Here is a 27,908-nt window from a genome sequence, read left to right on the forward strand (position 1 = left end):
TGAACCTCAAATATTTAGTCACATAACCATTTCACAAATATCTGCAAATTGGAGAATATCATATCTATTCCCTCCATCTCTCAGCAACTCACGCCCCCAAACGTGAGTTGCTAATCTCGCCCCTATATGCCTTTCATCCATCCTCCCTATATACCACCCCCTTCCCCGGTCTCCGTGACGTTGTTTATGTATCTTTCTTTCGCAAATATCAAAAAAATACATACATCATATAAAAAAGACGGCGTTGGCGTCATCTCCCCCTCTCATGCTCGCCACTTTGAGCGTGGCCCCCCTTCCCAAAAAATGGCAACACAACAAAAAAATAAAAACGGGGAATTAAACGCCTGCGCTCGTGCAAAAGTTTGTGGGGCAAAAGTTTGTGCAAAAGTAGATATGTAAGATCTGGCGATAGAGTTGATGAATCCAAGATTGTAGGCTGTCTGGGTGGGATGATAGAACGCCACCCTGGTCTTTCCTTGGCTGGTCAATGTTGTAGAGGTTGGTTTGATATGGCTACTGGTCGAATTTCAGCCAGTAATGGCGACTAGGTGGCTGTGTCGCCGTTATTCGTTTCCACCGTGAACCTGGTCTTGGCTAGTTCCCCCATGACCTAGTGGTCCTTTTGGCGTTTATGAGTGTGGCTTGTATCTGGGTAAAATTTTCTTGTTGGTGATCGTATGCATGTAAGGCATATTTCAAGACGTATCGGACGGGGTTGCCATGTTCTGGCTTTGTCGGCGGAGGCCTGGAGACAGTGGTGGTGCCGCTGCAGCAGGCGGCACAAATGTACTGTGCGCATTCATTACTTCGGCGGTGACTTTGTTGGCTTCTGCTTGAAGATTTGGTAGAGGCATAGGATCCTGATAAGTCTATTAGCACACAGAATGGATTGGGATGATTCTTGGGGTTCTTACCTGTCGAAGGTATTGCTCCAGCTTCTTCTTCAGTATGTGTACGCGCACTGGTTTGGCCAAGTAATCGTTCATACCAGACGCCAAACACTTTTCCCTATCGCCTTGAATTGCCGACGCAGTCATGGCGATCACCAGAACCGCTCTGACCGCATCATTTGGATCTCTTCGTAAAAGTTTCGTTGCCTCGTAACCATCCAGCACTGGCATCTGCACATCCATTAGAACCAGATGGTACGGCACGCCTTCTCTCGCCTTCTGTCGTAGCCCTTCGACAGCTGCTAGGCCATTATCGTAGGCATCGACGTGTTTAAACCCGAGTTTCTGCACGAATTGAATGGCAATCTTCTGATTGATCGGGTTATCTTCCGCGATGCATATCCTGAGGTCATCGCGAGATATATCACTGAAGTCGGCGTACGGCAGGTGCGAACGGCGCTCTTCAGGCTCCTTGTACTTCGACATAGGGTCGCGTTGATCCGAGCCGGTCTGGCTATCTCCTGCTGTAGCGTCCGGATTGGCCTTGGGAAACGTGACGGTGAACCAGACGGTCGTTCCAACACCTTCCGTACTTTCGAGCTTTATCATACCCCTCATCATTGATTCGATCAACGATTTGCAAATACTGAGGCCTAAACCGCTACCGCCGTATTTGCGAGCCGTGCTGGCGTCTGCCTGACTGAAAGGCTTGAATAGCTTTGCAAGCTGTGACGGGGGAATGCCGATGCCAGTATCTCTCACCCAGAATGTGAGCTGTATGTCGTCTGCAGACTCGCTATCCATTCGAGCGCCTACAGTTATGGACCCACTCTCCGTGAACTTCAAGCTGTTGCCAATCAAGTTACCAATAACTTGGTGAAGCCTGACGGGGTCACCATAAATGAGTGCCTGAGGGAGGTTGATATCCTGCAATATCTCCACCTCGCGAGAGCTTCTCTTGTCTCTGTTGCTGTAAGAAACAGACCGGACAACCTCTCGTAACATTTCATCAGCATTGAAGGCTACAATGAAGAGCTTCATCTTGTCGGCTTCCATCTTGGAGAAGTCAAGTATATCATTGATCACGGTCAGCAACAAGTCAGCCGAAACCCGAATAGAATCGGCCATCTCAGCTTGCTCCTTCCTTAGATCTGAGTCCTTGAGAAGCTCGGAATTGCCAATCACACCATTAAGTGGAGTTCGCAACTCGTGAGAAACATTTGCGAGGAAAATAGATTTTGCCTTTGCAGCTTCTTCGGCAAGTTTGACATTCCGAATAGCTTCGGACTCGGCTCGTCGAGACTTGATCTCTGCCTCCTTTGCCTTGGCAAGAGCGCGCTTCTGCGACTCAACCATCGATATATTCGAAGCAGAGACCTTTTCGATTGCCTTCAAGGTCAGGGCATTCGAGTAGGATATACCAATCTGGTTGACTAGTAACTGCAAAACGGTAAGATTGCGGTCTGTAAAAGCGTTTGGTTGCCCTTCCAGATAAAGAACGCCTAGGAGCGGTTTCACGCCGTGAGAGATCGGGATCGCAATCACTGACTTCCCCAGGGGATTCTTTATCCACCAGTCATCAGCAACGTTGCTGAATCTCTCGTCATGGATGATATCGGTTAGGAAAACAGTTTCCTGGAACCTTGTGCAGTAGAGAATGACACTCGAAGCCACAAGTGGCGTCTCGATTAACGGGAGTCCAGGCATATGAGCAACGGCACCATTCTCGGGATCGCCACTCGCGGCGATACTCCAGCCCGAAGAGTCGTCATCTTCCACTATAATTGCAGCCAAAGATGCCAGACCACCGCAGTTGTTCAAGATAATTTCGCACATGGTTTTCAGCAGCTGGTCCACTTGCAATACCGATGATATGACTTGCGAACTCTTGAGAATAGAACTAAGATCCAACATATCCAATGCTGGCACCCCAGATCCAGAATCGTCGTGCGCAGAGCCCAATTGCCACGCATCAATCCGGTCACCCTTAGTTTCCGCAGGGGATCCAGTGGGATGTAGGCGATCCTCAGTTCCGCTGTTTTCTAGGGCATCGAATTGCACCGTTGCTGAGTCACCCGCAAAATCCGTTTGTGTGCCTACTTCTGTCCTTCGCAAGCTACCCGTGGGACCTTGGATAAGCAGGCTGTGCTCTGTTTCGATATGCTGGACAACACCGACTGCACCAATCTGGCCGAAAAGGCTCATAGCTTCGCGGAGCGCTGATTTGGCTGATCTGCGAGCCGTACGGCGGAGGAAATATCCAGCCAACAGATAATTACCAAGAGCTTCTTCGAGAACGAACCCATGGACGGCAGAGTGGTCTAGAGATGCCTCGTAAAAGCTTATCGTGGAGCCGTGATCTCCCTCTAATTCTGCTATCTGCGCGTCCAACAGAGTTGACCACGACAAGTAATTAACATCGTTAATTGCCTGCCACTCAACGATTTTCTTTCGCAGCATCGTAAGATCTTTCAGAACTTCGACAATTTCGGCGGGAAGCGACCGTTTATCAGGTACGCATGGATCCTGGGCCTTTTGCCAAATGAGACCACTGAGGGATAGTCCGTAAAATAGCATCGTGAATCGTGTGTTTCTTGCTGACCAGACCGTGTCTAGGTTATCAAAGCATTCGCGTGAGAGCTCGGCAGCTTTCTGGTAGTGGCCATACAAAAACAGTGGCGCCACTTGGAGACTTTGGTAGAGTAAGATCGGTCTGTCGCCCATCGTGCCGACCCTCGACTTTATCCAGTTTGAATACTCGGCAGTGTCATGACCCTCATCGCTCATAACATGCTCAGCAGATCCGGTGTTGGTTTTGCCCTGCAAAGCGCGACAAATTTGGCGGACGGCGATTAGCATGCTGCCGCCTCGGCAGTCGTCTTGCCAATTTGGAATTTCTTCGCATCCGAATTGGCAGAAGGATTCTATATCAGCGAGGTGTTCCGAGCCGAAGAGCTTCAGTAAAGCAACAACACCGAAGTTCAATATTGTCGAGACTCGATCACCGGATTGAATAGTATATTCCAGCGCGCCTTCAAGTTGATGGATAGACTCTGATAGCGATGCTTGGACATGGCCTACAAACAAAGAGTATATTGTGCCACCGATACCAAGGGTATATGGATCTTGCCACTGGTGCATCATGTCTTGGGAAAGGTTACCCATCTGGCTACCGAATTCAATCATCGAGAATCGCGAGATAGCGATAGTAGCCAGGTGCATAAACGCCAGGCCGCATTGCGGGAAGTTTCCCTGCGTAAGGCAAGTATCAACCATCACCAGGGAGGTGCTGTAATAGACCAAACGATCCGACCAGAATGCATCGGCAATGATCTCCACAAGTACAGCACCTGCGGCTTCAAGATTGGAGCTTTTGCATCCTAATGGTCGCATGCTCAGCCCCTTCTGATCGATGCTTCCGAGCTTCAATGAAAGTCTTTCAAACTCCTGGTCACATTTCTCCCATGTAGGATTTTCATCTGCATCAGTACCCAACGCAGACAGGCAAACGCGGAGACATTTGAAAGCCGATGCAGAGTCTCCAGTTTGAGCATACATACGAGACTGTAGTACCCAAGCTGTAGATTTTTCGACGGCAGTTTTAGCGTGCTCCAAGAGAATACTGAGCAGACGAGTGGTCTCCTCAAAGTGGCCCATAAAATGGTGGCATTCAGCCGCTCGGATGTAAAGGGAAAGAGTCTCCTCGTAGTAGCAATCCTCCTTCTCGTCATCCCAAGGAGAATCTTGAAGTAAGGCGAAACAATGATCGTAATACCTGGCTGCTGTCGGCCTCGCACCGTTCTCAGCTGCTGTTTGGGCGCCTTCAAAAAGTATCTTCCGGAAGGATTGGCGGTGGGTTATCCGCTTCTTAATAATATCGACAGATGCGCAAATATGGGCAGCTGTTGACTCTCGTAGCCTCTCATCCAACGAGTAATACTTTTGAAGTGTGCAGGCGACCACAAAGTTCATCTTTCCTACATTCCTCATTTCCAATGATGACGCTGCCTGTATATACCGGTCGTGCGCAAATCGAAACCTATCATCATGTCCTGTTGTCATTATAATATACGCTTGGATCGCGGCCTGGAGGCCAGCAACAGCATCTTGTTGGGAGTGGGTGAAGGATACCGGCTCTTCACCTGGCGATAGAGGAGTCTTTGGGAAGCTTTCGTCATCATCGTTGTAATCAAATTCTCCGCTCAGAAGTCGCTGGATCAGTTCAAAGGAGAATGATGTGCCAAGCAGCGAGGCCCATGCTAGGATAGATCGACTTGTGGCTGGTAGCTCGCTGAGGCGGCGGGTAACGAAGTCGTCATTTAGGGTATCATGGTAGGTTTCTGTCGAGAATTCTCTAAAGATTCGATCCAGGTCGTATTCCCAAACCGAGTTTTGGTAATTATAGAAGATGCATCCCTTCCGGTTGCAAGCGCTAAGCATCTCACGCATGTAAAATGGATTTCCTGCCGATTTTGACTGAATAACTGCCGCAAGAGGGATAATATCTTCAGCTGGGCGGCGTAGTGACTCAGCCACGTATTGGGCTATATCATCTTCGGTTAATGGCTTCAATACGATTCTTGTTACGCTCACTCCACCAGTTTTAATGTTCCCTTGTATGTGTTAGCAAATAATCGTTTGTTGCGGATGGTATGGCATATGCTTACGGAGCCCGTCTGTCCCTGGGGGTTCAATAATGCTTTTGATCTGCTCCGGCAACATCTCTTCTGGCCTGTAAGTCACAATGAGGACAACCTTCACCTTGGAAGAGATTAGTTGTGAGATTAGTTCCAGAGATTCATCATCGGCAAACTGAAGATCATCCAGACAGAAACAGAGGAATTTGCACTGGGCAAAGACGCGCAACACGTCGAGGAATGTATTCATTAGCCTCGCTGATTTCGTGGCTGAACCGGCTCGAAGGAATTCTTGGGAGGTTTGCGAGGTCAGGGAAATGCTATAGAGGCTAACCCGGGTGCTGGTCGAGTCTCGTCGGCTTTGGTCAGCGCGTATACTTTTATTGTAAGTCGGTTGGAGCTGCGATGGACGGCGGTTCAGTGTATTGTCAGATCCCAGCAAGAATTCCGGGAGGCCGAGGACTTTGTGGAGAATTGGCCAAACAGGTCTAACATAATGCTTCAAGATTTGATGGAATGGCGTATCAGTATCGTTCTCCGAGAAGACTTGCTTAAAAAGGGATGATAATAGTTTGAGTAACGGGCCAAATGGAGTTCGCTGAGCGGAATCAAATTTTGATGAAGCAAAGTATCCACGCCTTCGAGCCTCAACTTGCACGCTGTGGACAAGGCGACTCTTGCCAAGGCCCCCAGCCCCAGCAATGGAGATCACCTCACAGCGGCCTTTCCTGCTGAACTTATGCACGTTCTTCTGGCTTATGCTTCCAGCCCCTTCGGACGTGCTCCTCTGCGTGTCGCTACTCGTAGACATCCCACCAGTTGTGCTTTGAGAGTCGATTTTGCTCCAGGGCTTCGGCTGGGTGTCCCCATGTGCCGAATCCTTGGTTGCGTGAGACTGTGAACTTGCCCTAGAGGCAGACGATAAAGCATGGTGTAATCGCTGAGCGTTTTGCCCAGATATTGCTGTGCCGTTGCTTTTACTCCCTGCCGAGCTCGTGTGCTCGCTGATGTCGTCTGCGATATCCAAGGACTCGGGGCGGCCATCTGATATGCTGGATCGAGACGAGAGCACGTTGGGGCTCTGCTTTTGGCTTGTTGTATGCTCTTTGGATACTTTGTCGATAATTTTGACGATCTCATCCCGCTCTTCTTCACGACCGATCATTATCGATGGGAGGATGAAAAACGAAGATACGTCTTTGGTGGCTAGGTTTAGATTGCCCAAGGCTATTGAATCTCCATTCCCAAGTAGCTTCTGGACCTCGGCCAAATCATGACGAAGTCCGCTGGCGGAGTGATATCGTTCACTAATGTCCTTAGCAGTCATTTTCGCTATAATACGGCCTAGTATATCGGGGACCTCGAGTCTGACTGTCGACACAGACGGCAACCGCCTTCCGAGGACGCTTTGTATGATGTCCATCGGAGTGGGGCCATCGAAGGCAGGCTTTTGTGTGAGCAGCGTCCAGAAAAGTATCCCCAGGGAGTATATGTCGGTCCTACTATCAGGCTCTGCAGGCATTCGTCCAGTCTGTTCTGGGCTTATAAATGACAGCTTGGTCTTTGCGCCAGCCTCCTTAGACAACGTTGACCAGCCATGGCTCGTGAGACCATGCTCAAACGACCGCAGCCCGGATCCAAAGTTAATAAGCCGGGTTTGACCCGTAGTCTCATCGAAGTTAAACGCATCGCCTCTGATTTCTCCATGGACTATACGTTGACCGTGGTGTAAAATCTCTAGACACTCCGTTGCTCCAATAGCAAAGTCAAGAAAAACCGGAAGGGGTATCAGTTGACATGCTGTCTGTAGATTTTGCCCTGCTGGGCCAAACTCTATATACTTAAGGAGGGAGTTCTTCCCAGGTGCCTCGAAGATGGACACCACCAATGGACCCTTATCACCCTGCTGCCGGGCCAACCTAAGCAGGTCTACCGGCCTGGCTATATGGTTCCCCTGCGGATCGACCGAGTGGAACAGGTTCGAGCATATATGGAAAGCCCGTTCCTCCCGCAGCGTATGCGTTGATATTTTCGCAATGACATGGACCAGTGGCTCGGCCGTCTCGCTGTCGTTGACCCCAGGGGCACCTTCGGCCTCGCGGTATGTAACTAAGGAGCTCTTGGTCGCACTGGTGTGCAAGTGGCTCTTAGGGTCAGCGGCATCTTTGAAGGGTCCTACTGAAGTCGGCGCGCCATGTTTGGTGCCGAAGATACGCCTGTACACCGTTAGTCCCCCGTGCTCATTTGGTGGTCTGCGTGCTCGCCATACCAGCTATCGTAGCTCGAGAGAATGGGCGGCCGGGTCTCGTCCCAGGTGTACCCGCGGATCTGGCGTAGTCGCTCGAAAAGTCGGGGAGGCGGTATGTGGTGGTCATCCACAGCACCGACGGGACCATCCATGGTTACAACGCACTCTCAGCTCATCTTCTGGATGGCAGAAGGGATACCATATACCATGAGTAGCGAGACTCAATAAAACGGAGAGCTATACGTATTGGGATAGTTTAATGTCGTTTTGGTTGGAGACTGATTTGTATGGACGCCCAACTTGCGGTGTTGATGTGAATTCAGCAATGGCGCTTTGCTTCTTACGGCAAAGTCTTGGCGTAATCTGCAGTATGACGCGCTATAGAAGCTTAAATTACTCTAGCCCATAAACCCCCCATTGATCAGAACACTTTTAGGGAGGCACAGAGAATATGTTTACCAAGGTATTTACTGAGCACTAATGTCGCACTACTGTTAGTTGACAGTTGACAGTTGTGAACCAAAATATCGCGTCAAAAACTCAATCGGCGGCGGCAAAAGACGTTTGAGGCCGTCCATCTGAGACACTGAAACGCAAGGGTGCGTTCCTTACGTCATTGAGCCGCCACCAGTTCGAAGTTTAGTGACACAGAGAGAGGAGCACAGCAAACTTCAATGCAACAAGCCATTCAAAAGGTTACACTGCAGTCTGATCTAAGATTGTTGACAAGAATATCATTAATGAAGACATGTTAAAATGTTAAAAGCACAACTCGGTCTAATATAGCCCTTAACCCCGACACGCCCCTTTTGTGACCCCAACCAACCCCCAATTTACCAGCTACCGTTCAACTCCAGATACCAGACAATGCCCCAAACAGCGCACAAGGATATGGCCCTGTCTCTCTACCCAGTTAATGTTGCACCAGGTTTATATCCTGTATCCCCATTGAACCCCCAACTCCACAGCAATGACTCCGTCCTTGCTTTCAGGCACCTCTTAACTCCCTGATCACCTCTTTAGCGATGGCTTCTTTGGCCGCGTCATCAGATGTACTACCATTCATGCACGAAATGCCATCAATTCCAATTTTCGAATTTCTCAGAGCATTGATGCCGTTCGCGAGGGGACCCAAGTCAGGCCTCGATCCAGCTTTAGTCGACATGATGTCGACTAATTTCGCGTCTCCAGCAGCGTCTGCTTTATCAGTGGCAGAGTTTCTGAACAGTTGTGCTCCGTCAGTCAAGCGGCGCTCTTCATTGCGTCTGCCATTTACGAAGTCTGGATAATTCAGCGTCAACTCGACCGCGCCGTTGACAATGTGGTCGGCAGCTTCAACACCAAGCATAAAGCTATGGTCCTGGTTGCCAACCTCGTATCGCCAACTTCCAAATCTCCCACGGGAGTAGATGCCTTTCGCTTCAAGCGCAGGCAGAAGCTGCTTCAAGACACCTTCTCGCTCAAGGGAAGGCGTTGGGTAGCCATGGTCAAAACGCCTGTGGTAGGTTGAGACGATTGCATCATCTTCTTTGATCATCTTAGTGTTTATCAACCCTTGAATCGAGTCTCGGAGCAGATTCTCTTGGTCGACAGGTTTCATAGACGACTCTGAAATCTCAAGCATGATAGACCAGTAGGGTCCGTTCTGCGGTTCAGTCGACGCTGGCGCGTCACCATTTGCAAGATACTTTGTTCGCAGCTTGACAGACGCGAGTGGCTGATTTCCCGGCGAGTAATTCGAGAAGATCGTTGCTCGGTAAAACGGACAAGCGTCTTCGGGGAAGTAGAGCTGAATCCCGTTAAGTTTTGCAGCTCCGAGTAAGATGAGGAACATACCCAGCACTTGTCCCCAATATTCTCAGGTCTTTCGCCTCGAATCCCAACTCCGATAACGTGCGTGGATGAGTAGAAGAGGTCCTTGCTCATTTTAATCAACCTCTCATCAGCCATGCTTTCTACAAGCTGATCAACAGCCATGGTGCTAATGAGCCTTTTGTATTTAATCGTGCTGCCGTTTGATATTGTCACAGTTTTGGCAGCGGCGTCGACCTTCTTTACGCTGCCATGAGAGCCGAATCGAGTCTTCTCCTTCGGCAGCGTGTTTGCGACGCCGATCCAGATGGCACCCGTTCCACCGCGAGCAGGGAATCGGAAGGTAGAGTTGGGGCCCCAATTCCCGGCCACCTTTTGAAGGATGACATTCTTGGTGACTGTTTTGAGATCCGGGGCCGCAACACGCTCGCCGAGCCATTGGCATTGCATCTGCAAGAGAGTTAGCAGCCGCGAGGGTATAAGGGTATATAGGACAGCCGCAGCCATACCTTCGTCGTTGGAACCGCCCAGACCTTGAAGTTGTATGGCCGCATGAACAGGTCGGCAATGCCAGTGCCCATCATACGAATAATCCATTCATCAAAGTTGGCAGGCTTATTTACAGCAACACGAGCATCTATAGCAGCATCAATCATCCCATTAATACATCTGACCTGATCATCCTTTGGGAGCACCGAAATATTGTTTTGAAAGGGATATGGGACCCAAAGGTCTTTGCATCGCACATACGATACGCGTTCGTGAGTGTACCAATCATCCTCCTTTGGAAGCGCTTCATCAATACAGTCGTCAAAGTACTTGTAATGTGAAAATATCACATGGCCTCCAACATCGTAAAGCTGCCCTCAAGTTAGCACTGTGTGTAAAATAATAGAACACAATCGCGGGCCGGAGCCAATTAACTTACAAAGCCTTCCGGTGTGACGTCTGTAGAAGCCAGACCGCCAGGTGTTTCATTTGCGTCCACAATCAACCATGAGGGCCCGTTCTAGCGATAATGTCAGCCACAGCGGTCGCAACGATGGAGGGGAAGTCGCACAATCTGGTTCAGGCGCTTGGCCGCACCCAGGCCCGTCGGCCCAGCCCCAATAATGAGAATATCGACTTCTCTATAAGAACACGTCAGCAATAAGTCGCGGGAGGATCTGTTGATTGTTTATATCAGAGGAGGGCCACCACATACACATCGCCTTTGCTCATTTTGAATGTGGCGTTCGTGTCCCAATCAATGCGAGTGATCTTTTCAGCAACTTCAGATGATTGTGTAGCAACATGTAGTCGCTATAGAGAGGAATCAGGAGAGAAATTACTGAGGAACGGAGATATGGTTCCTAGATGAATCGCGACTGTTGAATCTCGTACCATTCGAGGAGTCATGACGGGCCAGGGCGGTCACGAATAGGCATTAAGGGTATGTGGTAGGGTAAAGAAGGAAGTGGCGGGGTCGACCAGGATCATGGCCAAAGCTTCCATGTTTGTTGCAGTACGGAGTACAGGTCAGTAGTCTAAAGTCAGTACTGCACATGTATTTTGAGGTACTCTTGCTATTTCGGGCTGGGCTTGATCCAACTCCGTTCAAAGCAAAAGTGGCGCAGTTCCGTACAACCTCCTAGGTCGCTACAAAATTCGACATCAAGTACGAAACTCTACGACGACACATATCGAAGCCGACATCTACAACGCGCAAGCCATATGGAGGACAAAACCGAGTATTGACTCCTGCACAAGATGCTGCAATTTGACGATTTATACATGACCAACTCGAGCGCAGTATTCCTGCAAATCGGAGTACGCTGCTACAAGCTGTCGCAGACTTGCTTGATGAGACAGGTTACATGATTGGATGCTATCGGTCTACAGATGTAATTGTACCAGTCGGAGTAAAGCAGGTAAGTTAACTCTATTCTAAAGAGTCCAATACTAACGTACAAAGTGGATTGTAGATAACCCTGATAATCGACTCTCTGTTACTGTCATCGGAACTATAAATGCTAAGGGATATGCACTTCCTAAGTGTATTATATTACCAGGAAAGCTTCATGTGGAGTCATGATATGATAATCTTGAGCCTGACGCTCTTGTAATCGTTAATGCGGTTGGAATTCAATATCTGCACCACTTTATTCAACATTCAGCAGCGTACTCATCATGTAATGAGACTTTTGATAGTTGACGGTCACGATTCACATAAAACCGAGCAGTTTATCACAATAGCATCAAAAGGCTCTTGATAAAGCAGTCCGGAGTTTTGATTATGAGTATAAACTTCGAACATTCCTCTCTGATCTACCACATATTCGTGGAAGAGAGTACAGTACCAGTACAATCACAGTACAGCTGTTTTCAGAGTATCGCGGTACTGTACCCCATAGAACAGTGGAAGCTTCCCTCCGATCGCCTGAGGTCTTCAGCAAGGGCCGCAAGATCAACCCAAGGATGAACGGACTTTACGTACATAATCGTATGCAGTACGTGGCTTGATTTTCTTTTGCTTCAATCGCAAGACTCCATTGTGTGGAGGTATGTGTATATCACGGTATACAATCGACAGAGAAGTGGTGCTTGCTCCACGTAATCGCCGTACCAAGATCTGATCATCTGTGGATCTTCTGGATCTTCAGAGAATCTCCTCGTCTCCCCTTTTGACAACCGTCCTGGCGCAAAAGATAGTTTTTTCAGCCAATTGGTATATTCATGTATTATACCTAGATCATCATCTCGCAATCGGACATATCTAGAGCTGTGCTAGGAAGGTGAAAGTGATCCCTTCACCGCCCGGCAGTACACTGCCTCTATTCCCCACCCAGCAACATATGAGGCTGTGCTATGGTACTGACTGCCCTCCGCTCTCCAAGTTGCTCTCAGCTCTCCCTCTGTCTGTACCTTCCATGCCAACCAACACCGTCGATCTGGTAGAGCCATATTTCTCTAGCTCCATAAACCAATCGACCATGCACTTTGCTCACGTACTGCCTTACCTGACGGGCAGAGACGTATGATGAACACCATGGCACGTTTTTTATCCATCTCCTATACCTGCCACGCTCTGCCTGCTCTGTGCTCCTTGTTTATCTGGCTCTCACCACAACCACCCCATTTCGCTGCTCGTAACGCCCATTGAGTATATATATCCATATCTGCCAAAGCTGCACGAAAGGCCTCCCTCCCAGCGCGTTTGTGCCCCCTTAACCTTGCGCTTTCTCCCAGGGCGCAACTATGAGTGCGGACGACAGGGCCCCCGATTCTGGAGATGACCCCCGCTTAGAGAAGATCGAGCCATCATTGCCAAGGGTCATTCAGGATGTTAAAGAGGAAGATACGGACTCTCCGGCGTTACATCCTTCAGTCTATGTTGTGTAAGTATATCCTATTCCCATATCCAATTCTCGTTCGCAAGAGCGTCGCAGTTCATAATTTCTAACTTGTCCCCACCCCCAGGATTTGGATCTCGCTGAGCTCCAGCGTCATTCTGTTCAACAAATGGATCCTCGATTCCCAAGAATTCCGTAAAACACCCCAATTCAACCTATATCGTTGCAATGGCTAAATCAACCACCCAGGATACCCCGTACTTCTCACAGCATGGCATCTTTTCTTTGCGACGGTAATGACGCAGATCATGGCTCGAACGACGACCCTCCTCGATGGACGAAAGAATGTTCGCATGAATACGCGCATGTATATACGGACTATCCTCCCCATAGGGATAGTTTACAGTCTTAGTCTGATATGCGGAAACCTGACGTATTTATACCTCAGCGTCGCATTCATCCAGATGCTCAAGGTAGGCCCAGGCGCATATCGACAAAATGAGAGCATTTGCTAACTCGAAGCAGGCGACGACGCCAGTGGCTGTCCTTGTAACGGGCTGGTTCTTCGGGGTTCAAAAGCCCAACATGCGGGTTCTGTTTAACGTCTCCTTCATCGTCATCGGTGTCGTCCTAGCCTCGTTCGGAGAGATCAAATTCGTGATGCTCGGGTTCCTCTTCCAATGCGGTGGAATCATGTTCGAAGCCGTGCGACTCGTCATGGTGCAACGTCTCCTCAACGCCCCTGATTCGAAGATGGACCCACTCGTATCCCTGTACTACTTTGCGCCAGTCTGCACAGTTTTCAATGGCCTGATCGCATTGGCATGGGAGGTACCGAAAGTCTCAATGGAAGAGGTCCACAAAGTCGGGTTGCTTAACTTCGCCCTCAACGCCATGGTGGCGTTCGCATTAAACATATCTGTGGTCTTCCTCATCGGAAAGACGTCCTCCCTCGTGCTCACGCTTTGCGGCGTCCTCAAGGATATCCTCCTTGTAGCAGCCTCAATGATGATCTGGGGCACCATTGTCACGCCCCTCCAGTTTATCGGATATGCCATCGCCCTGGGTGGCCTGGTATACTACAAACTCGGCGGCGAGCAGGTACGGACACATCTGGAGATGGCCAGCCAGCGTTGGAGATCGATGTCGTCACGCCGCCCGTTCCTGTGGAGGATGCCCATGTTCATCATTGCATTCTGCATTGTTTACGCGCTTGTCGATGCCCTAGCTCCTTCATATGCCCCAAAGTATGACCCGGAGAGGGTGTCAGCGGCATACCTGGCGGCGAAGGAGAGGTATAAGAATGGCGGTGCAAATATCCCCAAAGACGGCTGAGTCTGAAGGCGCTCGGGTGATCATGCTTGATGCTTTCCCGGGAGGAGCATCACAGGATGGGATAGGCTTTGTCAGCTTTATATTGACTCCTTAGGTTCATGCACTTGCTGGTTGAGTAATATTGCATCTTGTTTTTGTCGTTTCATGGCGAAAGGATAGAAGGGGGTTTAAAAGGGAATTTGAGACGCTGGCGCGCAAAATGGGGAGTAAACGGATCTCTTTTGGGAATGGATGGCTGGATGGTGGCAGTGGGAAGACGAGGAGCTCATAGCCTCTATCTCGTGGCTGGCAAAAGTATATTACTGTAGAAGTACATTCTCACAATAGCACCTGGGCCTAATGTGATTCCGCTGTAATTAATATATAACCTTCGTTCGTGCTGTTTCATCCCATAGATTTCAAGTAATGAAAATAGTATTTGTTATCGTTAGGTAAAATGCCTCCTTGGTTAATTCCCATATATCCAATATTACAAAGTCGTAAAATACAACCCCGACCAACCCACCCACCCACCCCAAACAATCCCATTCCTAGCACAAGGGTATATGAATATGAATCCATCCATCGCTCAGACATAACTCATCATCGTAATCATCTCATCAACATCACACTTACAACGCGCCAGCTCCACGTTAGCCGTCAACCCTCCTCCAGTCCAGTCCAGTTCTATTATCCTGCCTCCCCCCCATCACTCATTCTCCCAAGCCCAATCATTATGCCCAATCCTCGTACACGTCAAATAACTCACCCCCTCCGCCCCGCCCTGCAACGTACACCTCATAAGCGGCGCCACCGTCTCCCTCGCCAGCCCCTTCACCTCCTCCACCTTCCCCTCAAATCTCCTCAACGTCTCCCTCGAATACAGCTCCGGCGTCAGCTTGAGGAAGCGCTTGCACTCCTCGTGCCCTAGATACGCGCTCCGGGAGCTCGATCCGAGGAGGCGGTATACGCGCCCTAAATACGGCACGGGGTGGTCGCTGTAGGGAGGCGGCATGCTGGCGCTATTTGCGCTCAATGGCGGCGCGTCGAGGCGCTCGTGGGGGTTGGTGTTTGGGCGGGAGGCTGAGACGGGTTTGGCGGGGGCAGGAGGGGGGGAAGATGTGTTTTCCGCTAGCCACTCGCGGAACAGCGAGACGGCAAGCCAGTCAACGTAGCTAGTTTGCGGACTGACGCGGTCACCGCGGCTGGTTAGGAGAGAGAGGCGGAAAAGGCGTCCCTCGACACCCGCGACGACATCGGCGAGCTCGTCGACTTTATCTTCTATGAGCTCGACCACTTGTTGCGGGAGTGCCTGGCGGAGGTGCCGCTCGCCGACGGGCCATTGGCCGACGACGTGGATGAGGGCTTCGGCGAAGATGACTTTGGAGCGGGCCATGTAGCCGAGGCGGAGGTAGGAGGGCGGGTACTTGGCGATTTGCTTGAAGAGGCGGGATTGGAATTGGAGGAGGTGGTGGTCGATGCGCGGGCCGACTACGATGAGGGCGTCGTACATGTCTGCTAGTGCGAGGAGGGACTTGCATTGGATGTAGGCGTCGGCGATATTAATGGGGTCGAGGGAGGGTGGGTAGTTGTAGAATATGCGGAAGAGGTTGTCGTAGTCGCGGAGGAGATCCGTGTCTTCTTGCGATAGTGGTGCCGGTGCGGTAATGCTGAGATTGGCAACTGAGCGGAAGAATGAGGTTGATGAGCTCGGAGGCTTGTTGCGGACTGGCGGGGGTGACATAGGGTTGAAGAGAGACGGCGCAGGAGGGGTTGCCTGCACGAGCATGGGAATGTCGCTATTATCGGCCCCCTTATCTAGCTCATAGCGCCAGCGATGTTTCTGAGGCGACGACGATGTCCGGCTCGCATTATCTATATTGCCTCCGTCCTCCCCGATCCGAGCCAACTCCTTGCTGGCCTCGGTATGCCCACGCGACCATTCCTGGCTTGTACTGGCCTCAAAGAAGCCGGAGCACTGCGTGAGGATCAAGCGATGGAGGAGATATCTGTTTTCCTTCCCGCCAGCGCTGACGAGGATTTCCACATCGCCCGTGTTCGCGAAGACCGGGAACTCATTTTGTGGGACGTATGAGGAGCCGCCGGCTAGTGATCGGTTCTGGCGGCGGTGTCGACTTGAGCGCGAGACGACGGATGAGGGGCCGCGGACGGAGAGGGAACGCGAGGGCTCCGGCTGTGAGACCATTTAGGAGTTTGGGATCTGGTCGACTAAGCAAGCTGCTGTAGTTGAGAAGTAGTCAGCAACGCGTCTTGGGAATGGGCGAGAGGGATATAGAGGTAGAGGACGCACCCGCTCAGTTATTCTCGCTCAGAAGCTACCATGTGCGCAGAGGGTGCTTCAAAGACGGCAGCGCGATAAGCCCTCACACTCGGATCAAAGATCAAAGAACGGCTTTGTTTGAGCGCAAGCGTTCCAGTCCCCCGCAATGAAATTCCGGTAGCCAGAGAGAGACTCAGCAGATTGCGATCATGTCTTTGTTATTGTGCTTTATCAACAGTCGTGTAGCGTGCCCGCCGTGTGACGGAAACCTTCGAAGCCCTGAAACTTGTGACGGTAAACAGAGACAGGATGATCCAGGTGCCTCCTTTCGCTGCCGCACATGCGCCTCGTTCCGCGATGATTGACTCGCCTTCGATAGTCCCGTTGCCCTGAACTCTCTCTAGAGCGAATTATAACACGGTCAGTTCTCTTTTCGATGCGGGCCAACTGATTTCTGATGGAAAGGGACTGCTGGGGGCGATATCAATTGTCAGCGAGTCGGGGAGTCAGAGAGTCAGGGATAGGTCAATTCCAGGTGCTAGGGTAACTTTTCATCGTCCACGAATTGCGAGGCCGAAGCTGGGTCGCGTTGAGCCATGTGCAACATGGATGTTTACTTGTGTGGTGGGGGTGGTGGGGGTGGTGGGGGGATGGGCTTTGACTCTGAGAATCGGGACAGTTCAGGCCAATAGACAGGACGTTGGATGCCACTTCTATCGGAGGTCTAACCAAACGATTGGAGAGGAAGGAGCGGGTGCCATTCGAACCAAGAGGGGAAACAGAAGGCAAGAGAGGAACCAGTGCCGAAAACACCGTGCTTTACTACCAAGTAACACGTATATTATATTATACCATACCTTATTGGAGTTGTCGGTATTTTGGCATCGATAGGTTTCTGTCAGATTGTCTATTTTGGATCTCATATCAGGTCCCATACTCTTCTGCATCTCCATGGTCTACGACGTTCTAAACATCTTCCAATTCCGCCATGGCTCTCCTGTATCACTACAGTCTCGGGAACACGACACCTCATATGCGGAACTCCAGCTTTCTATTTTCCCACAGCAAATATGTAGATTTCATCGGAAAATACGTTGTCTAGTCAATCGTGTCTCTGATAAGTAAAAAGCACCTCACCCCCCTCCCTCACACTATCCGGCCACTCCATTGCCCTTCCCTTTGCTCCCATGCACATGAAACAATTATTCCCAAGTAAGGTATTCGATATACTTCATCTTTCTCAAGGTTGATGATGAATCATGGCCGTTCCACGCCACGCCCCCCACTAAAGATCTACATGAACAATTAAAAATAAAATGCTGGACAGACCCAACGCCGCGCTGGCAAATGCTATGTGAGAATGAAAATTCGAATCGTTATGAACTCCCGAGCCGGAGAATATGCTTTGAAGCAAGACCACCGACCAGCTAGAAGACAGCCGCGAGTCCGCTCTTAGATTGGCGCTTGCTGAACCTATTCCGTTTCGGTGGTGCATCTTCTTGGTTCTTTGTCAGGTTTTTGCGACCGTTGCGGTCGGTAACACCCATTCCCTCAGGATACGTGTTCCCGCCGCCAAGGGTGCTTGTCGGACTTGACACCGATGATGACATCTCGGCGAAGTTGCCGTCGTTGTTGTAAGAACCCAACATGCTTTGTGACATCGCGAAGTCCTTCGCGCTATCGAGAGTTTCAATCCACTCTTCAGGGGTTGTTCGACCCAGGTCCGACGAGCTATTAGATGATCGCTCTTCAAACGAATAATGGGTTCCATGCTATAAACCATTAGATATCACTTTAGTAAACACAGCAACTACCAAAACTCACCGTATCTACACACCACCCTGCCTGCCCCTTCAGTTCTGCCTGTAACCGCCACGTGCAATCGGAAGCCAAGAGAGATATTTCCGTCTTCGACTTCTTCTCATCCCCTCCAGCAGCTGCCAAAATAATCCGGGCGCTCGAGGTAACCATGACTAGCCTCTGCCTCTTCTTGATAGTGCTTCCACCAAAAAAGCGGGAGAACTTATTGTCGCTCTTGCCGTTGTCGCCGCTTTTAGATCCCGGGCTGTGGGCTATTGGGCTTGAAGTAACCATGAGATTCCCAAGCTTGAGTATTCTCTCATTATTCCGAGTTAGTACAGGAGACCATTCAATATCTAGCTGGCTGGGAGGTGGCAGTTCAGTAATTACTCGTGGTTTTGGTCTTGAACTGCTGCTACCATTCGCACCACGGGGTGTTGATATTGGCTGTGGGGAACTCTGGTATCCGTCCAATTTGATAACGTGCGGTTTTTGCGAAGGGGGGACATGAGGCATTAACCTCGGCGCCTTTTGCCTCCATAAGCTGCGACCCCACTTCACGCCATCGAAGAATTCGTGGTTCTTAATATGCTCCATGGACAGCCGCCTCTGCGGGTCATGGACCAATAAGCGTTCTACCAAGTCTCTTGCTGCCGGAGGAAAGCCAGGCGGAAACTCGTAATCCAACCCAACAATTTTCTGGAACGTCAAGTACTCATTCGCAGCCTTGAAAGGCGGCCTTCCTGAGAGTAGCTGATATATGATGCAGCCGAACGCCCAGAGATCGCTTGCTTTGCAAGCGTTTTTGTCCGTGAGCAGCTCCGGGCTGACATACTCTGCCGTGCCAACAAATGACGCTGCTCGATTATCGTCATCCTCCTTGTCCATCTCGAGAAGGCCCTGTTTCGGCACAGCATATGGGTCTTTTAACAGCTTCGCCGTTCCAAAATCGGTAATTTTTACGTGCATTTGATCGTCGAGAAGAACGTTCTCAGGCTTCAAATCTCGGTGAATCACACCACGAGAGTGCATGTAGTCGATGGCATCCAAAATTTGCGCACCATAGAAACGGGTGCATTCCACGTCGAATGTGCCAATCTTCTTCAACACTCCGAGGAGTTCCCCGTTGCTCGCCACATCCAGAACATAGTATAATGACTTTTCATCCTGAAACGTGTAGTATAGTCGAACAATGCCCGGGTGTTCCGTCAGACGGTTGAGCGTATTCTTCTCAATATTGACATATTTGATCTTCTTTTCCTTGATGATGTGCCTTTTGTCGAGTACTTTGACTGCATACTCTTTCAATGTCTGGCGATCTGTCGCAGCCAGGACAGTGCTGTATGACCCTTCACCGAGTGTTCGACCAAACGAGAAATCCCTAACGCCCTTCTTTACAGATCTTAAAACTGGCTTGCCGCTCGAATCGATTTCTTGTCGCACGCCAACTGCAGCCCCCCTTTCTTTCCACTCTTCACTGCTTGCTTGGAGTGGACCGTCCAGGCCGTATGATTGCGATCCGCCCGGAGGAGCTGGATTGGGCGCCATATTCGGGTTCGCAATTCCCCGACCACCTCCCAAAGCCCTCGAGCTATCTCGTGTTGAACCATTGCCGAGTAAAATTGGCTGACTTTGACTGTATGATCGATCTCTATGGCTATCATCTCGAATTTCTGCACCAGCTGCCATGACTGCTTCTGCATTTCGCGATTCTATCCTCGGAGCGCTACTGTGCACGGAATTGCTTGAAGATTCGGTTGGTAGCCGATATGAACCAGGTTGCCGAGATGGTATGTTGTTTGCAGGCGGCGGGGTGTGCGAGTACGCGCCAGAGACAGGCCTACCCCCAGAATAGCCGCGTTCCCTGCCTGGTGCATGGCTCGACTGAAACGGAGGAAACAACGCTTCTTGTTGGGCCTGGTGGTTGAAGGGCATGGACTGTCCCGGCCTGTAATTCTGCGCACAGGGCCCACGGCCCTGTTCTTGTGTAGCTGCTGACGGCTCAGTAGGTTCCGGTGTATGTCTTCGCGACGGCCTTCTACTGTCGACGGATAAGCCAGACAGCCGAGGGGCTTCTGGATCGTTGGCCGGTTCGCTGCGCCTCAGCATGTTGAAAAGCGAGCGACGTTTTTGTTGAGGTTCAGTTGATCCATCCATTGTCATGTCTACAATTTCCCGACTTGCCACAAATGGTGGAGTGTCTGTAGTGACTGTTGATGAGTCGTGAGGCCCTCTGTCTGGGTTAGCAATACGCAAACCACCAAACGAATGTGTGAGGCTCAGGTTGTCGGGTGTAGAGTTCATTGAGCCAGGGGTTAGGCTTTCAGGATGTGGGGACGATATGCCACCCATGCCAATTTGTGGTGCTCCGCGCTTCGTCTGATCGTGTGGATTCGAAGAGTTGACAGACTGGGCGCCCTGTTGTGACGTTCCTTGGAAAGATTGTCCACCAGTTCCACCCGGTCCCACCGAGACACCAGACCCGTCGCGAGGGAAGGACATATTATCCTGATCTTGTCAGCTTATTTATAACCGATTCCTGTTATGCTTTTCCAATAGCTTCGGATAGCCCTCCAAGGTGCTGCCAGCCAAGGCGATGAGGTGGCAATCGATTGTCGGCGAGCCCCAGCTGCGATAGGGTGCTACGGTGGATAGTGGTGAGCTAGTCGTTTGGCCCCTTCTGGGGCAGAGCCTCTCACTTTCAGCAACGTGAATTATCGAGACAGGTTGTGTCGTGGTTGTGTTTATGTTCGTTGTCCGTCGCTGATACTAGCGGAAGTAGTGGAGTGCCAGGATGATGGAAATTGGTAAAAGGGTACCCAGAGGTCGTGGCCTTGCGCGTACAATACGATGATTCTGACACAGACAGCTTTGGCATATTATAAATAGATCGACATGTAATCAAACCCATTACGTTGCTATATACAGTATTGATCTCTCGTTTTCTTCTATATGCGGTTGTTTAGATGGAGCAATTGAGCTCTGCGCCGTGGCATACACGTACTATGGTCGGCTGTGCACCGTGGCTATTCAAGAACAACGGCGGCGGTTCCTGGTCGTTCTTGCCGTTTATGTTTACCACACATATAGATTATACTCTACTGGAGAGGTCCCTTGCTCCTTCCATATGAAGGATAGTTTCAGTACTAGAATTGAAAAACTTCGTAGTCATCACTATCTGAGCATTGTCGGTCAGCTCAGCAATTGTTGGAAGCTCATTGCGCATTTGGGAAGCGTGTACTCACCCAGTCGTTCATCATGCTTCGGCCTTCTCCTACTATAATATCTCTTTCCAAAAGGGACGTGGTAGAGCATTTAGAGAACGTCGTCCGCAAAGCCGCAACATCACGATGCGGCGGTGCTGAACAACCTGGAGGTACGAGGTTCATGCAACCACTTTATAATCGCCAGTCAACTTTCACGGAAGATGCCAGAGCTGGTACGTCTTGGGGCCAGTCCAGTTTTCAAGGCACTGCTAGATTCAACACCGGGGATACTATCGGAGGCCAATCTGACGGTGTAGATGTCTCTTCAGGATCCAAATCCTCAGATGGCTCTGATACCGATGAGGCTTCTCAGATGGTGGAGCCAATAAGCCGATTGCCGTCTCTCGACGACGAGGACTTGGGAACTGATGATGAGTACCAATTAACTAGGCTTTCGCTCCGAGATGATAATCCAAGTGAGGGCGTCGACTTAAGGCAACCATTGGCATTTAGAAGCTCAGAATCAAGACGGCAAGAGACGCCACAGGAGAATAACTTGGGCTATGTTGGGTTTATGGAGAGACCTTCAAGGGATTCGTCGTTGTTCGGTAAATCGCTGTCCATTTCGACCTGCTGGATGTATTGTTAATATGCACTTACAGTTCCGGATGATGTGTCTACTCCCCAGGAGGCGGGGCTGCCAGCTCTGCAGCGGCTCCGTGCTCGAAATTCGTTGCCGCGATCACCATTATACAGATCTTATAATCACCGACCTTCCCCCGAAGGTAGTAGGAGCGTAGGACTGGCATCGCAACTGGTGTCTCCTGGGAGCCCCGGGGTTTTATTTTCACAGCCAGCGAGGCGTTCGAGGGACTACCGACTCCGTACACCGGCGGCATTCTCATGGGGAGAATCCAAAAAATCCAGATCAATTCTCGAGAATTTCGATATTTCGGAGCCGGATTCTCAGATTGACATGCCGCTGTCCATTGAGAGAAGTCAACTTTATAGTGCTTCGTTTCAGGGCTCTGATGGAGAAGTTAGCCATCCTTCTTCCCCGCCAACACGCATTTTCCATCCCAGTGGTGTCGCACAGCCTGAAGATGAGTTATCATCATTGCATACCACAAACTCGGAAGTCTCTCTGCATTCTCTGCATCTTCCACCGCCATTCTCGACAAGGTCGAGGAGTGGATCTGCTACTAGGTCACTTCCGGCTGGGAACTCGAGCAGCCCAGAGCGTAGTCTCGGGATTCATCATGGGGGGGATGCTGGTGATCGTTCGATAACCCCATCAGGTCTGGTTGGCCTTGATGATATCGCGGGAGGACAAGGGTTGCAACAGAGCCCAAGAGTGAGTGATAATCCAATAGTGCAGTCGGTCTTACCACAGCAGAGCTGATAGTCTCAGTCTGGCAGTGCTACTGGTAACGTCTCATCGGTGCCATTTCGTCTTGTCTCGGCGTATAGATCCAGGCCGCCGATTGGCCCATGGCATCTGCCGTCCAGGTCGTCGCCAACGACACCGCGAGTCTCTCGAGACAACAGGATTGCATCTTCCGCAGCTCGTCCCGGTCCCGCCAATACGCCATACCGCAGATTACACGTGTATGACGAGCGAGTACCTGCATCGCTACAGCCGCAAACGCCGGAGCAATTGCCCGAGGCGCGGCACTTTAGTCAATACCACTTTTCATACACGGCACCGGCTGGGCGTCGACACGCGAGCGCGCAACAGCCTCGATGGCAACCCCCTCGTAGACGATGGAGGCGGCGGAGTGGCAGCCCCCCTGGTCTAGATACGCCAGGCTTCGCAGGGCTCTACGGCGGACAGGAGAACACGGACGACGAAGTGATGTTTGAGCGGGCTGCTCAGCGGCTGTTCGTCCAGCACGGGAGAAGCGGGAGGGGCGTCAACAGGTCTCCTGGCAGCACCACTCCACGAAGGGGGTCATTATTCCGAGAAGCCTAGGATGGGATTTATGCGACGGCTTGGCTGGCCCAAAGTCGGGATGGGGATATTCATATCATGTAACTTATTGCTATGCATATTGGTGATGTCCATACTCGATACTCGCTCGGTAGTGGATGCATTCTGATTTAGCTACTAGTTAGCTACTAACTAGCTACCAACTAGCTACCAACTACGTAGCTACCAACTAGCTACCAACTAGCTACCAACTAATTAGCTACTAACTAACTTATCCCATGCGTGTCCCGCTCTCTCTCCGCTTGCCACATCTTCCCTCCCACTTCGCTCGCGTGGTCACCGTCGTCCACTCACTGACGACCTTCCCTTCCTCCCTTCCCTTCCCCCCTCCCCTTCCCCCCTTCCCTTCCCATAATCCCTCCAATCCCTCCAATCCCCGGATCCCTATCCCCATCCTCACCTTCTTATTTGTCCGCCTCTCGTCTCGTCTCGTCTCGTCTCTCCTCGCCTCTCTTCCCTCATCTGTCTCCCTCACTATCTTCCCATCTCTTCTTCCATCTCACATCTTCCTTCCTTCTCCAATTCCTCCCAACTTCAAGACCACCCTCCCCGCCACATACCCACATACCTTCAACTATTCAATTCGATTTCACCAGTTTACCTGTACTCTATTACAAAAGACCTCATTGTCACTCTTTATTAAATAACTCTCTTCCTTTCCCCTTCACTTCTCACTTCATTACTCCCGGTTGCCTTATTATCCCTGTTCCCCGGTTGTAGCCTTGTCCGGTCATGGGTTCCATTGGTCAATCCGCGTCGGCTTCACTCCCAGCACTCGACTTTAAAGAACAAACCTCAGCTCAGCACTTCGGAAACTATGGCACATCTTCAGTCTTCGCTCCGTCGAGCCATCACTCAATGGAAGTTGGCTCCGGCTACCAATCCCACCCAGAGCCCCAGCAACGCGCCGGCCGCAAACGCTCACGCGACGAGGCTGGAATCAACCTAGAAGACAACGATCTCTTCCGCCAGGCCGTCAACGCATCGCTTGAATTAGGCCAGAATGCGGGATACGGCGAAGGAACAACTCTGTTCGGGCTCAATGGCTCCCTCGTCGACTCTGGCAGCGAGAAGCGATCATGCGCCGATGACGCGTACTCGCTTCCCGTCGCCCCTCCATCGATAACGCCAATGCCGATACTGCGCAGCCACAAGTCGCAGCGACTGGACATGGGCAACGTGTCTTCAAAGACGGAGGAAGGAAATGCCTGGAATGGCAACACGCCCTCGTCGAGCCCGACCAGGCAGAGCCCGAAGCGAGGTCCTACAGTCGATGATTACACGATGCACCTCGGTGTCGGATGGAGCAGGATAAGCAACGACGTGGACATGCAGGCCGCAGCCCGGGGATGGGCGAAGTACATCGGGAACCACTTCCACATCAGCAGCCCGAAGATACTCTTACAGAGCAACGGCCTCGCGAGCTACCTCGTCGAAGCGAAGGAGGGCTGGTTCCTTTTCGGCGAGGACTTGGCACAGGGAAGGCTGGTCGCGACGTCGCTGGACCGGACGTTTGATAACCTCCGCACCTCGCCGCCGGTCTTTGATGGAGCGGAGGTCTTGGTTCCTGTCACTGAGCCGACGAAACAGGCTGTGGAGGCAACGAATCAGGATATGGTGGATGAGGAGCCGCATGTTTACGCGGGCTCGATGAATCGGAGGAAGGAGTACTTGATTAGCTCTGGGATGATGGGGGATGGTAGAGCTGGGTTTCATGATATCAGCCGGCAGGATCCGGAGGATGGGATGGATATGAGCTGAGTCTATGGGGAGGTTACGAGATGAAGATCCAATGCGCTGGGGCTTATGAATAGAGCTTAAAAACCAGCTTGCCTATAATGGCTTGGATGGAAGGGTGGTGTGTTATATAAATGCTCGTGTCGCTCAAAAGTGCGAAGAGGCATTGCAATGCTAGGAATTGATACCTGCTATAGAATTGAAGACAACATAATTGCTCAATTTAACACAAGTTTCAAGGAACTGGATGATTGAAAAGTTGTGATGTGACAATGATAGTTATGGGTGATTTAAGAACTGTGATTTTATCCATAGTTGCTGTATGGCTGTTTGTTGTTTGTGGGTGACTGTGACGCACGGTCCTCTTGGTCGGGCTTTGCCACCATCGGTCGCCCGGCTGTGAATAGCATCAAGAATTGACGTATGGCCAAGGCTATGCCTTTGACATTCGCTGCAAGAGATAGAGCAGTAGGTTATGGATAATCTAGTTGACCCAAATGACAATTTGCAGCTTTGGTCTTCCCAAATCCCAGCTTCGCACAGAGTAACAGCCCATTGTATACATATTAAAGACTTGGTAATTCAAGTATTACAAACAGGTTTTCTATCAACACATACGCGTCGAAAGACCAAACCGACAGCTTCGAATCCCTTCGTAGCTGCCCTCCTAACATACACCACCATACTTTAAAACGCCTAACCGTTATCAAAACCCCAACACAACCGACGCCCCGCGCACAACCACCTACCTCGCCCGGCTGCTCAACATCAAATTGACACTCTCCCTCACATTCTCCGTCCCCCACACACTCCCTGCCCCCCCCTTCCTCCACTCCTCCCCTCCCACATCCTCCCCCCCACCCCTCGCCGCCTCGCCACAAATAACCTCAAGATCGCGCTTCTGCGAGCTAATCCACTTGAGCACGTAGTTCGCTGGGTCCTTGCCCAGCGACGTCAGGAAGGCGTGTTTAGACTTCGAGTGCGACAGCGCCTGGATGATAGCCGAGAGCTCTTCGTTGAGCGTCGAGATGTCGCGCAGCGTGCCCGCGTAGTTGGGGTTCATGTTAAATGCGTGGAGGCGGGCGCGGAGGGCGCCGTCGATGGTGACGCGGACGTCGTAGATGGTCGGTTCGGGCTGCTTGTGGAAGTCTTGGTCGACGCGGATGGTGTAGGGGAGGCTGACGGGGGGGAGGGCGGAGAGGTGGGGGATGATGGCGTCGGTGATGCTAGGGATGTAGCCGGTGTCGCGTTGGAAGACCTGGGTGTTGGTTAGTACGGTGAAAGTGAGGAACTGAAGGCAGTCTGGTGCTTACCTGGCGCAAAATATCATCGCATCGGAATGAGCGCTTCTCGTCGTCCTCTTGGAGACCCATCACCTTGACGTATTCCCATATTCCCGTCACGGTCTCTGCCCTTGTCGCCTCCTTCATATCTAAGATTTCGGCCAACGGAGGGCTGAGCGTGAATCGTTCTGGCGTCTCGTCCCGGACGAGGTTGATGGTGATATTCTGATTTTCGTCTCCTCCTCGCTTGAATTCGAGCACATCGAAATCCGCTGATGGAGGCAGACTTCTTGGGTTCGGAGGCAGGGCCGGTTTCTTCCACTCCACATTCTGCTCAGCTCCGTCCCTTGATCGATTCTTGTCGAAATCGACAGTCATCGATTTGAAAAAATGCGAAAGGGCGTAGTTCTGGGATGGCCTCAACGCTTTTTTATCCATGGTTCCCTTTTTGGCGTTGTCTTCCTCGTCGTCGGAGTCCTCGTCGTCCTCCTCCTCATTATCATCCTCGTCATCACTCAGGAGCCTTCCTTCGATCTTCACCTTGTATGAGGCGTTTGAGTTGGTGTTGAAGTCGAATGCATCAACAACCAATCCATCTCCCTGCCATTCCTGGTCATCGACGGTATTGCTTACCCAGATGCGCAGCGTCCTGTGTTTCTTCATACTGCTATTGCGCGAATTCTGGATATACATCCTCTTCCTCATCATCGCTGCATCCAGTTTCCGTTCGACGTCGCGCAATTCTTTATATCGCTGTGCGCCATCTCCGATTATGCAGCTCTCCACGCCTTCGGGGATGTTCTTGTCTGTTGGCTTGCGGCTGCGGCGCTTCGCAAGTTCGATGGCCAGCTTCTGGCCCTCATGTTGGGCTTGCATCTGATTTGGTGCCGACTGGAGATGTTGCCCAGTAGCCATTGGGGCTGATAAGTAACAGAGATGTTAGCAAGGGTGACCTCTAGAAATAGTTCGGCGCAAACGTCCGACGGGACAATGTTGATGTGGTGCATCACAGATCTGGGCTAACTCGAAATACACGCTAGTAGATCCTAGAGTAACATATAACTGAAAGGGAATGACACGTACCAATCCCCTTCCTCGCGACAGGAGCGTGTGGAGACCTTTGGTTTTGTGCAGCCAGCGGCTGGAAGGAGCGATATGAAGACTGCATTTCGAAATTGCACTGGGTCGTTGGTAGGTGCTTACAACAAAGTTGTCGTTGTCAAATATTGGCTTTCAGTCCAACCCAAAGGAGTCAATAGATCAGTAAATGATCATAGAAATCTGCAATTTACCTCGGTGGCTATCCACTTAGCTACGAATCCACTCGTGTCTTCGCATCGCGTCCTACTCGAGTTTTTTAAATGCCTGAAATGCACTA

The 27,908-nt window shown here is 50.9% G+C and overlaps 8 protein-coding genes across 8 annotated transcripts; 3 read left to right on the forward strand and 5 right to left on the reverse strand.

Moving 5' to 3' along the window:
- Positions 1-69: 69 nt before the first annotated feature.
- Positions 70-8,076, reverse strand: VC83_04365 (uncharacterized protein). Its single transcript, XM_024467998.1, has 4 exons — positions 7,797-8,076; positions 5,558-7,743; positions 915-5,503; positions 70-860 (listed from the first exon to the last, which is right to left on the reverse strand). Exons 1-4 carry the CDS (start codon positions 7,925-7,927, stop codon positions 696-698), a joined length of 7,071 nt encoding a protein of 2,356 aa, XP_024324386.1. The 5' UTR covers positions 7,928-8,076; the 3' UTR covers positions 70-695.
- A 389-nt stretch (positions 8,077-8,465) lies between these two features.
- VC83_04366 (uncharacterized protein) lies at positions 8,466-11,029 on the reverse strand. The gene is made up of 6 exons (XM_024467999.1): positions 10,792-11,029; positions 10,648-10,717; positions 10,516-10,596; positions 10,097-10,447; positions 9,612-10,037; positions 8,466-9,564 (listed from the first exon to the last, which is right to left on the reverse strand). The coding sequence occupies exons 1-6, from the start codon at positions 10,806-10,808 to the stop codon at positions 8,764-8,766; spliced, it is 1,746 nt and encodes a 581-aa protein (XP_024324387.1). The 5' UTR covers positions 10,809-11,029; the 3' UTR covers positions 8,466-8,763.
- Positions 11,030-11,162: 133 nt separating this feature from the next.
- Positions 11,163-14,254, forward strand: VC83_04367 (uncharacterized protein; the record flags this gene model as incomplete). The annotated part of the gene is made up of 4 exons (XM_024468000.1): positions 11,163-11,497; positions 11,542-12,964; positions 13,047-13,392; positions 13,445-14,254. Exons 3-4 carry the CDS (start codon positions 13,216-13,218, stop codon positions 14,252-14,254), a joined length of 987 nt encoding a protein of 328 aa, XP_024324388.1. The 5' UTR covers positions 11,163-11,497; positions 11,542-12,964; positions 13,047-13,215.
- Positions 14,255-14,776: 522 nt separating this feature from the next.
- VC83_04368 (uncharacterized protein) lies at positions 14,777-17,141 on the reverse strand. The gene is made up of 2 exons (XM_024468001.1): positions 16,545-17,141; positions 14,777-16,474 (listed from the first exon to the last, which is right to left on the reverse strand). Exon 2 carries the CDS (start codon positions 16,437-16,439, stop codon positions 14,943-14,945), a length of 1,497 nt encoding a protein of 498 aa, XP_024324383.1. The 5' UTR covers positions 16,440-16,474; positions 16,545-17,141; the 3' UTR covers positions 14,777-14,942.
- A 431-nt stretch (positions 17,142-17,572) lies between these two features.
- PKH3 (pkb-activating kinase-like protein) lies at positions 17,573-21,211 on the reverse strand. Its single transcript, XM_024468002.1, has 2 exons — positions 18,339-21,211; positions 17,573-18,286 (listed from the first exon to the last, which is right to left on the reverse strand). Exons 1-2 carry the CDS (start codon positions 20,814-20,816, stop codon positions 17,942-17,944), a joined length of 2,823 nt encoding a protein of 940 aa, XP_024324384.1. The 5' UTR covers positions 20,817-21,211; the 3' UTR covers positions 17,573-17,941.
- On the forward strand, positions 21,212-23,492 carry VC83_04370 (uncharacterized protein; the record flags this gene model as incomplete). Its single annotated transcript, XM_024468003.1, has 4 exons — positions 21,212-21,753; positions 21,838-22,128; positions 22,183-22,874; positions 22,932-23,492. The coding sequence occupies exons 1-4, from the start codon at positions 21,573-21,575 to the stop codon at positions 23,490-23,492; spliced, it is 1,725 nt and encodes a 574-aa protein (XP_024324602.1). The 5' UTR covers positions 21,212-21,572.
- Positions 23,493-23,832: 340 nt separating this feature from the next.
- Positions 23,833-25,533, forward strand: VC83_04371 (uncharacterized protein). Its single transcript, XM_024468004.1, has one exon. The coding sequence runs from the start codon at positions 24,243-24,245 to the stop codon at positions 25,269-25,271; it is 1,029 nt and encodes a 342-aa protein (XP_024324601.1). The 5' UTR covers positions 23,833-24,242; the 3' UTR covers positions 25,272-25,533.
- Positions 25,534-26,105: 572 nt separating this feature from the next.
- Positions 26,106-27,851, reverse strand: SNF12 (SWI/SNF complex component snf12). Its single transcript, XM_024468005.1, has 2 exons — positions 27,614-27,851; positions 26,106-27,450 (listed from the first exon to the last, which is right to left on the reverse strand). The coding sequence occupies exons 1-2, from the start codon at positions 27,696-27,698 to the stop codon at positions 26,474-26,476; spliced, it is 1,062 nt and encodes a 353-aa protein (XP_024324600.1). The 5' UTR covers positions 27,699-27,851; the 3' UTR covers positions 26,106-26,473.
- Between the last annotated feature and the right edge of the window lie 57 nt (positions 27,852-27,908).

The sequence above is a fragment of the Pseudogymnoascus destructans genome, assembly GCF_001641265.1.
Source record: "Pseudogymnoascus destructans isolate 20631-21 unplaced genomic scaffold scaffold_9, whole genome shotgun sequence".
Lineage (NCBI taxonomy): Eukaryota > Fungi > Ascomycota > Leotiomycetes > Thelebolales > Thelebolaceae > Pseudogymnoascus > Pseudogymnoascus destructans.